General features: G+C 40.9%; 2 protein-coding genes across 2 annotated transcripts; both read right to left on the reverse strand.

Moving 5' to 3' along the window:
- Positions 1–698: 698 nt before the first annotated feature.
- On the reverse strand, positions 699–2,480 carry LOC112280493 (cold-regulated 413 plasma membrane protein 1). Its single transcript, XM_024516039.3, has 4 exons — positions 2,213–2,480; positions 1,500–1,607; positions 1,304–1,386; positions 699–1,177 (listed from the first exon to the last, which is right to left on the reverse strand). Exons 1-4 carry the CDS (start codon positions 2,392–2,394, stop codon positions 927–929), a joined length of 624 nt encoding a protein of 207 aa, XP_024371807.1. The 5' UTR covers positions 2,395–2,480; the 3' UTR covers positions 699–926.
- Positions 2,481–7,005: 4,525 nt separating this feature from the next.
- On the reverse strand, positions 7,006–9,391 carry LOC112280340 (pescadillo homolog). The gene is made up of 2 exons (XM_024515726.3): positions 9,284–9,391; positions 7,006–9,051 (listed from the first exon to the last, which is right to left on the reverse strand). Exon 2 carries the CDS (start codon positions 9,010–9,012, stop codon positions 7,225–7,227), a length of 1,788 nt encoding a protein of 595 aa, XP_024371494.1. The 5' UTR covers positions 9,013–9,051; positions 9,284–9,391; the 3' UTR covers positions 7,006–7,224.
- Between the last annotated feature and the right edge of the window lie 339 nt (positions 9,392–9,730).

Consider the following 9,730-nt stretch of genomic DNA (forward strand, 5'->3'; position numbering starts at 1 on the left):
CTTAGAAAAATAATAAACTTCAAATTCGTGAAAATTTTTGCTACATCAATAACACCACTTGAAACGATCCATATCCACTTTTATTCTCCAAAAAAGTTGTAGACAAAGTTTTAAGCCACAAAATGTATTTGATTCTTCACAGATTTGTCATTTTAATAGGTATAACTACTTTTTGATGTTAGAATGTTGTCAAAGCTGAAGGTGTCCATTCATGTTCAATGCACAAGTTAAAGCTATGTGTTGAGGTTTGAAACAGAATTGGGATGTTGCAAGAGCTAAAAGTATTTATTGGTTTGAGGTATTGTTATGAGGGTAGTAGAGCAAAGTTATTAAATTGGTTTGTATGATATTCTTGGAATTGTTCTATTGTAGAGCAAAACCTGTCAAATGTACTAATAGGTAACGCCCGAAATGTGTCAGAAGTATCTTCCAGGAATTTCGTATCCTGTTAGAATATTGTGCCCAATTTAGTCCAAGATGTTGGATTATCGTTACCGTTCAAAGTTACTTAGAAGAGCAAAAAGGAGCGAATGTTGCGAACAACATTGAGCGACAGAGCGGAAATCATCATTCCAAATCCAAGTTGCTAAAAGAATGTCGATGTCCGGCATCGGTTACTGCAGCACATGCGGGACCCGACGCCAAGAACAAATGTTTCGACGCTTTGGAACAGAATCCCCATGTGTAGCAGAAAGGACTTATGTAACATGAAAATCGTATTCAGATTAAAACTCAGGACGTACTCGTCGACTGAGTGCCTCAGACAAACAATGTCATATTCATAGACAACATACTGAACACATGGCGTACGTTTCCAAACTGATCAGTACTCTTAACAAGTACTCATGCTGTACAGTGAAACAATTTGAACACTTCCTGCGTCAACTGATATGTGTGGCGCTTTCTATCGCTGGAGTCCACCAGATCTAGAGGATGTAGGTGAAGATAGCGTACAAGGGAGCAACGAACAGCAGAATGATGCCAATAGTGTGGCTCACACCGCGGGATTCTGCGAATGCGGGACGGCAGCCTCCAGCATTGCTGATGTGCTGAACCAAAAGATAAGCGCCAATAATTACGGAGATAACCTCTGCATAGACGCTTGTGCGGTATTCGACGAGCAACTTGGGGGCAGTGACGATGAGGAGGATGAAGGCGGCAGGCAGCTCCAAATCACCTGGAATTAATTCGAAAAACGTATTGTCAGATCTTGCAATCGCCAACTAGCGTAAAAAGCAGCATCAAGGCAGCTTCGACGTAATCTCCATAGGGAGATTGTGATGAGGGGATTCAAATTGCCTACCATGGATAGACTGAGGCAACTGGGAGGCGAAGAAGAGGCGTATCACCACGGCAATGAAGGCAATCCACAGACCAACGTTGCCCCTGCACAATTCAAGACAATTTCAGCAACAGTTATTAGAGCATGAACACTTAATCTAAATAAGACGAGTAGAATCCCCTTGAAATTTCCTACCAGGGTAAGAACGTTTACATACCTCAAGAAGTCGAAGATGAAGCCTGGCAGCTGCAGGGCCAAGTAGGGTACGAGCAGGGCGGTCAACAAGTTTGTCCTCCAGTTGGTTCTGTCCAACACCAACAGATAGCTGCACAAGACAAACGCGACAAGTGTGAGGCATATCACGTGCAGTGGGTGATATCGGACCGCGACTTAAACGCTACTCACAACAGATATGACATGAGTGACACATGCCTGACGTTTCGTAAGCCATAGCTGCAGATTTTGACTGTGTTAAGATCGATCAACAGAATACACTCTCTAATGTACGCAAGGCCAAAACCACTTCATGTTAAATCTACACCCATTAAACTTCTAATTGGGTTCTCGACGAAGATGGAGCGACATGTATAACGGTGTGAAAATTAGAGTTCAAATGCTAAGACGGGAGAAGTTCGAAACGTCAACCCAACTGACAGTCAGTAGGAGGAGTGGAGCCTGGCCTAGAAACCGGAATACAATCCTTTTCTTAGAAAGACGAGAGTACTCGCTAAAGAGATAGAACATGTATTCAATACGACTAACCATGATTCTCAGATTCACGATTAGTTTGATAAGAAATCCTCGGGTACGAAGCAAAAAAGCAATGGTAGCAACACTGATCTAACCACGACCCACCAAATAGCTCACCACGCAAAGAACATCCACAGTGAAAATATGCAAGCCTCTACAGCACATCGTTACAGGACTCACATGGCAGCAATAACGGCAAGCCACTGCAAAATGTCGCCCCAGGTACGGCCGAGTCCAAGAGCAAGCAGGGCGTGTGAGCTCAAGTTGCTCAAGGCCTCCCCGACAGCCTGCCAGTCCTGATCAAGCGACACGGCCGCGGCTTGACTGGTCACCATGTCGATACCAAAAGTTGGGGCCACCATTTTCGCACACACAACTCTTCGATCCCCAAAACACTGGTCAGTAAGTGACCTGGGAGTTCTCTCGACAGCGCAATGCAGGAAGCGGAAGTGGGAAGTGTGAGGGCTGTCAGCACCCTTTGGAGATCAATAGACGAGGCCAGTGGGTGGATCTCTCCAGGTCAGGCTGCCAGGCTGGTGCCCTTGCGTGGCAGCCAGCGAGAAATCCTCTGATTCGGGGCCACTGGCTTTTGCGGCGAATCTGACTTGAGATGCCGCTGGTTTTACCACATCGGATGCATGTGTCGCAACTGAAAATGTTGTGAATGTGTGTGTTGGAGTCGTTTTGGTGACTCATTGGCACATGGGCACACTACTTTTTTGCAACAGAAAATGTGTTGGGAGGTCTTCAGCTCCCACATTCTCAGGCCTCAACTGGCACACGAGCAATCCACCCAACCCGAAGGGCATTGTCGCTCTCTTTCATGAGTTTGGATTGTCAGAAGAAGCATTAGCAAATCCAAACTTGAACAACATTTAAACTCACTGTTCCACCAGATCAAGATCATTCCACCCTGAACTTGCCGATGGAGCGCGAGCATTCCAGTCACAAACACGGGGAGAAAAAAAGGTGCTCCACCGAGCCCTTGGAAACAGTAAGAAACAAGCGTTTTTACTCCACTACGGAGGATTCATTCGGTAAATGAAAAATCGCCTCTTGGTATCAACAGCGCCCCTCCAATGATTGATAAAGAGAAATATCGTAGCTGAGGATGTACTAGCACAAAAGTAATCACATGCATTAAAAGCCCCATCTTTTAATTCCTAGTGCATATGACACTGTGGACATACTCTTCAACCCGATAAGCCATTTCATTTCGGAAACAATAACCTTTCGCAGAGCCGACTCAGCTTCTGTTTGTGATCCTTTTTTTTCTTTTTTGCAAGAATTGATCCCGGTTCGACTTCCTGAGTCTCGAATTAGACTTCAAAATCTCCACGTGAACATACACACACGCACAAACCTAGGGGGAAGGGTTGGTAAATGATCCCTCATCCCTCTTCATCCCAGAAGCAGCTGTTATTCACCAAAATCGCGTCGTCAACATCTGGGAGCGAGTGCAGAAGTAGCCCGCAACAGCAGCAGCAGCTTCAAAATCGGGAGGGAACATGCGCACAAGCATTTCGTGCGATCCGTGCGAGCCCTGCATAGGATTCCACGAGAGTGCGACGCTGCGAGTGGGCATATGCGGATCATCCTCGGTTCCTTGCAAGGTTTCATTCAATTTGGATTGGAAGTGCTGCTGGAATCTTCCCGAGCATGGTTTGTCTGATTCCAGCAGCACCAGTAAATCTCCCTCCCTTGCTGAGGCTGCTGCTGCTGCTGCTAATGCGGCGATGGACGATCGATGGACAGTGAGAATTCGACAAAGACGCGGCGATGGGAGATTCGCCGCGGCGTTAGGGGCGAGCGCGGAGAACCAAGGCCCTTCGACACGCTCAATGCTGCGTGAGACCTGAAGGGAAGGGAAGGAAGGGAGGGAGGAAGATTCCGGATAAGCTCGGAGCCGACGCGAGGTCGAATCTCTGACTGCCGCGTTTAGTGGCGCTAAAGGACGAAGACGTCCACGCTGTCAATCCTTCCACCCGACACGGGGGCAGACGTGGAGGGCGACGTGGCTGGATTAGATAGATACCTTCCTCGCGTTTCTAATTAGGACTTTCCCTCCAACGGGCGCCGTCGTCCGGTTTTGATCGTTGTTGGGCTTCAGCCACGGCGACACTCCGCATTATATTCTCAATGCCGTCATCGTTTTTGTCTGCGGGTAGGGTGGTTCAATTTTTTTTTGTGTCTGCCTGGAGGAAAAATACTTTGTTGTTACTTTTGGCTTGTTTTATATTTTCTTTAAATAGATATATTTAATTATGATATTGTGTGTATTAATAGGCTTTGAAGGTTTTGGATTGCATTGCAATTCACCACTTCAAGACCAAGAATTCTTGATAGGAGAATATTTACATTCTTTAGAATCAAAATGACAACAATCTCATACCCAACTCACATAACCAAATCAAAGTATTTTCAGATTAAACCAAACTCTTGGACAATTTCATTTTTTAGTTATAATATTCTGTAGAACTAAATAAATTCTATCACCTTTGTGTATTACAACCCTAAAAATAATGCCCAAATAAAAAAATTAATCTTGTTTTTATTTTTATTTTTTATACATGATTTACTAGATTCAGAATTTTTTGAAGGTTATAATAAAAAAATAATTGTGAATCTAGTAATTCTACAATTGTTTGAAAAATAAAATTATCGATTTGAAATTTTAATTTAATAATCTAAGCTTGCTATAAATGAAACAAAATATTCACAAACATTTAGGTATTAAAGGTGATAATTGCACTTTGCCATATTAAAATTAAAGTCAAGATTTCAGATAGTTAAAAGAGTATAGAAAAATCAATTTAAAGTAAACAGATTGTTTGAAGAATGCTGTTATTTAACTTGGCGAATTCAAGATTAAAATGGTTTTTTGTGCAGCTTTATAGTACAAATATATTAACATCATTGCTTAGATCCAAAACTATTCTTCGAAAACTATGAAACCAATTGTTCTTGTAGAATACATTTTATAGAGAACAATATTGAGTCTGCTCAGTTATTATATAATCAAATTTTTACAGATATTATATTGGAAATAATGACAACTACTATGTATTTGTAAACATGTTTTTTTAATGTACTAGCTTTAAAGAAACTAAATAAAATATACAACTATAAAAAGTATATAAGAACTTGTTTTTTGTATTTTGAAGTAATGCACAATTTTTTATAAATCAAACAAGTATAAGATGAAAAATTGCAATTCTATTGTACATATATGATACTTTAATTTTTGAATAATAATATCAAACTACATTACGTTTGAATATCCTAAACAAAAGATCAATAGTAATAATATTGTTACAATTTATACACTTGTTTAAATTATATTGATATAATCTTATCAATTTTGACCGAGATAATTTAATATCACATAAAAAATTAAATTATATGTGATTTTTACAAATTAGTATTGTAATTACAATATTAAATTATATGTGATTTTTACAAATTAGTATGTAAAAATCACATATACATACACTTATATAATTTATCAAAATATTCTCAATGAAAATTAATGTTAAATTGTTTTTTTGATTCTATAGATCTAATTTTATATAGAATAGCTATCATTAAAATAAAAATAGTAATAACAATAATAATAATATGATTTTATAATATCATATTTAAGACTACAAAAAATATATAATCTTATAATTATTATGGATTTACAATATATATTATTTTTTATTTTAAAATAATGTATTTATTTTCTTTTCCATAAAACAATCTAAATTGAATTCAAAAGCAGACCAATAGTTTGTTTTTACAATTTTTTTTATTGAACAACTTTACTTTTAAATGATTGTATTATTTAAATTAAAAATTATTCCACTTATTTACAATATATTTACTATTTAAATCCAAACATATATTTAAACTCTTCTATGCATGTTTTTTTTAATAATTATTTCTTTGAAACTTAAAAGTTTTATTTAACACATTTATGAGTCTTAAAATAGTGTAAATATACAATATTATTGTATTCTAATAAACCACACTACTTTCATATAATTTAAACATATTTTGTGCTATATTGTCTTTACTATATATAATTTTTTGATTCTACAAAACTCGAATATTTATAGATACCACTATTTTAAGGATTCAAAAAAATGTGGTAAAAATATGACGTTTTTATTATGCCTTTTATTATCATAATGAAGCTAAATATGTCTAATCTGAGTTACATTGTGTATGATGTCTTTGTGCATTGAAAGTATCCTTAAACTTCTTAAACTTCTTAAGATATGATTCAATCTAGTTAATATCCTCCATTTGTACATGTAGTCTAGCAGCATCCATTACCGTAAGAATATACAAAAGAGTTATCGTGAGGAAACTGTGCAGGTTAAAAGAAAACAAAAATCGAAAACTTACCATAGGTCAAAAGAATTTAAGTCGTTCGAAAATCTTCTACTTATTAGTGACTTTTCATATTCAAAACTGGTTTTTCTTTCATTATTTTGACACAAAACGTAGAGGGGTACTAATCTTGGAGTGTGTATGTGTGTACTGTACAACAAAGCCATCCAGCACTCCAGCTTCCAAACGTGGTAGTTTGGCGATGGTCCCTCCTCACGTACGACCCCACACTGCTCATAAAATGGCGTTGTTCCGTGATTTTCCACATAACAACAACTCATGGACTGTAAATACCTTGATATGGAGGACACCACTCATGGACAATGCACCTGTGAACGCTTCGGGTTAATCTACGATATTCTCTAGTCAGGCCTACCGGTTTCTGCATGCTGTTCCCTCTAATCAAAATCCCAGTGAAGTGAAGAACATGAAAGTGAGTATTGTAGTGGCCTATTAAGTGGGTATCCAAGATCCTTGTCAGAAAGCATTGTGAAGACACTCAGCTGGAATTCCATGTGAACATCTCGTGCAAGGATAGCTCGGTAACACTGAGTAAATCAATCCACGACAAATACTCATCTTGATGGAGAGGTAGATGATGATGATGATAACTATATTTCATTAAAACAATTATCTTCCACGATAGTAATAAAGAGGTCTCTGAACTAAGCTAACTGATCCCGAAACTGAAATCTAGGGTGTGCTTCCGAGACATCTCAAGTGGGGACAGAGGATCGTACCGCAATCCGCACAATTAGATGCGTGTCCCATAACAGAAGTTCGTATATTACAAGCATCGGTTAAACTTGATGCATCTATTTGTTTCCTTTTGCCTCAACCTTAGCTTTCTTCTTCCTCTCCTTCAGAAGCTCAATTTTAGCCGCTTTCTTAGCTTGGCCCATCTTGGCGGCATCATACAGACCCCGAGCTTTCCGCGTCATCATCATCCTTCCCATTCGGACGGCCTCGTCTGCTTCTGGAACAACTGCTGGAGCAGCATCACTCTTCTGATCATCTTCTTCGGGAGCAGTTTCTGCTTTTCTTTTCAGCGAGGCAGAATACGAGATACCAGCAATCTCCTTGCTCAAGTCCTGGGTAAATGACTTTTCAAGTTTCACATTTACATCAGTCTTGGACGTCTCCGTTGCTGCATTAGCATCATCAGGTTTCTCAAATATTGGTAAGTCATCTGATGTAGCCGCTTGCATCCTCTTGATTGTTTCAGCGTACTCAGGCATGTAACCTTCCGCTTCGGCATCTACGAACGGTGAGAGATGCGGTGGGCAAATCTTACCCACTAGATATGCATCTGTAGGCAACAAGAATTTGTTGTTCACGCTATCAAAAATCCACTGCGGTTGCACATACTCTCTAGACAGAAATTTGTGGCCTTGCGTAGGTCTGTCCACAATTTGATGAGTGATGAATTCATCGGACTCAGGAAAGGGAGCTCCCTCGCCATCCCAGGAAACAGTGCCTCCAAAAGACCGAATAACAAAAAGCAACGCTTCTCTGGGCACTTCTCTACCTAGGAAAAACTTCGACCCCTTGAATATATTGACCGAGGGGTCCAAGTCTTCGTCCTCAGGCTCCTTGGTCGCTTCTGTGTTAAGGACTGGGGATTCTTGTTCAGTATCAATCGCCAAGAGCCTACTGTGCAATGATGCAAGCCTAGCTTGCGACTCTACAGCTCGAGGATCTTCCTCTGCCATCTCAGTGTCATTGTCACCTCCATCAGTCTTAGGTGTGTCCTCTATCACCGGAGCAGCCGAAGCAAGACCCTTCATCAATCCGTAAAGCTCATTGGCCGCCTTCTCGAGCTTGTCATCGAGAATTGGAGGATACCGCAACCCCAACTCGTGGTAGAGCTTGAAATTCACGAACCCAACCAGGGTCTTGTAAAATTCCAGGAAAGTCAGCATGACGCGGAAGTCGACATCTGATGGCAAAACCTGACTCGTGCAATGTGGAGTCAGCCATGTGATATTCTGCCCTCCAACTTCAGCTTGATAATACACTCCCTTCACTGACACAAAAACTTTCCGCAAAGCTCTAACTCGTATACAATATGCTTGCCACTGCAGAGACAACTTGCGTGCACTTTCAATGTGCTCCGGCCTGATCTTCTGACTGTTGTCAGCAGGCAGCCACGCAAACAGATGAAGAATTGTAAGAGGATCGTCAAGGTCGCGAAGTGCATCAACGAAAGAAGGATACCTCTCTTTCACGAGATGATTTAGGTTCCATTCAGGTTTGCGGCCCAGCAAGCGCTCTACTAAATCAAAATTTCTCTTAGCCCGTGCCTTCACAATCTTCTTCTCATACGCTTTCAGCTCCCGGCTTCGGTTCAAAAGAGGCTCGTGAGCCAGAAACGCAATATCCTTAACATGGTAATAGGTCTTGTTGTGTCCCTCTACTTTCTTCTTAGGTTCCCGAGGATGAATCCCTTTTAAAATGCACAAACGCCGAAACTCGGGAAGCTTGATTTGCAAGCGATTCAACGCCTTGTTACGCGTTATGTACTTAGCTGCATTTCCCTCCTTACGCTGCTTCGGTGCGAGGTACTGCTTCGACTTGGACTTATGCTTCGTTGCCCTCGTCATTGAATACAGCAACTCAAAACCACCGACCTAGCAAAAACCCTAACAGAGACAGCGCATAAAATCTCAGCACCAAACTTGCAGAGAAAAAAATTACCACAAGGAAAACGCTTCAACACTCAAAGGAAGAGGTTAGAGAAAGTAAAATAAGCTGAAAGCAAGTCACGCGCATGTGAAAAAGAAGCCAAACGCAACTCGCCAACCATTACCACACCAAACAAACGACATGCTTCTCAACAAATTCACACACGAAGAATTGAGAGAAAGAAATTACCTCTCAAGACAAAGGCGGAATTCGACTAGTTGAGGGGATCCAAGAGCGGCAAATGAGACGGAGACGACGGCGAATGAAACCCCCCGCGCGGCACAGCAACGCAACGCAGTCCCGAAAGCACAAGACTGTGGCTTCGCCGGAACTTGTTGTAGAGTCTGGCTGGCCGAGGAGGAGGGCCAGTGGTTTAGGGTTTAAGCGGCGCGCTCATGAGCCCCAGTACCCGGGTATCTGAACGTGGTATAGTCTCTATTTCGGTTATACATTTCATGCCGCCCCCACGGGCGGGTATGGTCCGGGATTGTACCGGGCCTCAACTAATTCATGAACTTTGTAAAATTAAAAATAAACAAAATTGTTAGGTGGACAATCCCTGTACCAATAAAACAATGGCAATACAAAGTGGTAGAGAGGTAAGAGGGAGTTGTATTCTCTCCTTTGATATCAAGC

Source organism: Physcomitrium patens, chromosome 3 (assembly GCF_059467195.1).
Source record: "Physcomitrium patens ecotype Gransden chromosome 3, ASM5946719v1, whole genome shotgun sequence".
NCBI classification, from domain to species: Eukaryota; Viridiplantae; Streptophyta; class Bryopsida; order Funariales; family Funariaceae; genus Physcomitrium; species Physcomitrium patens.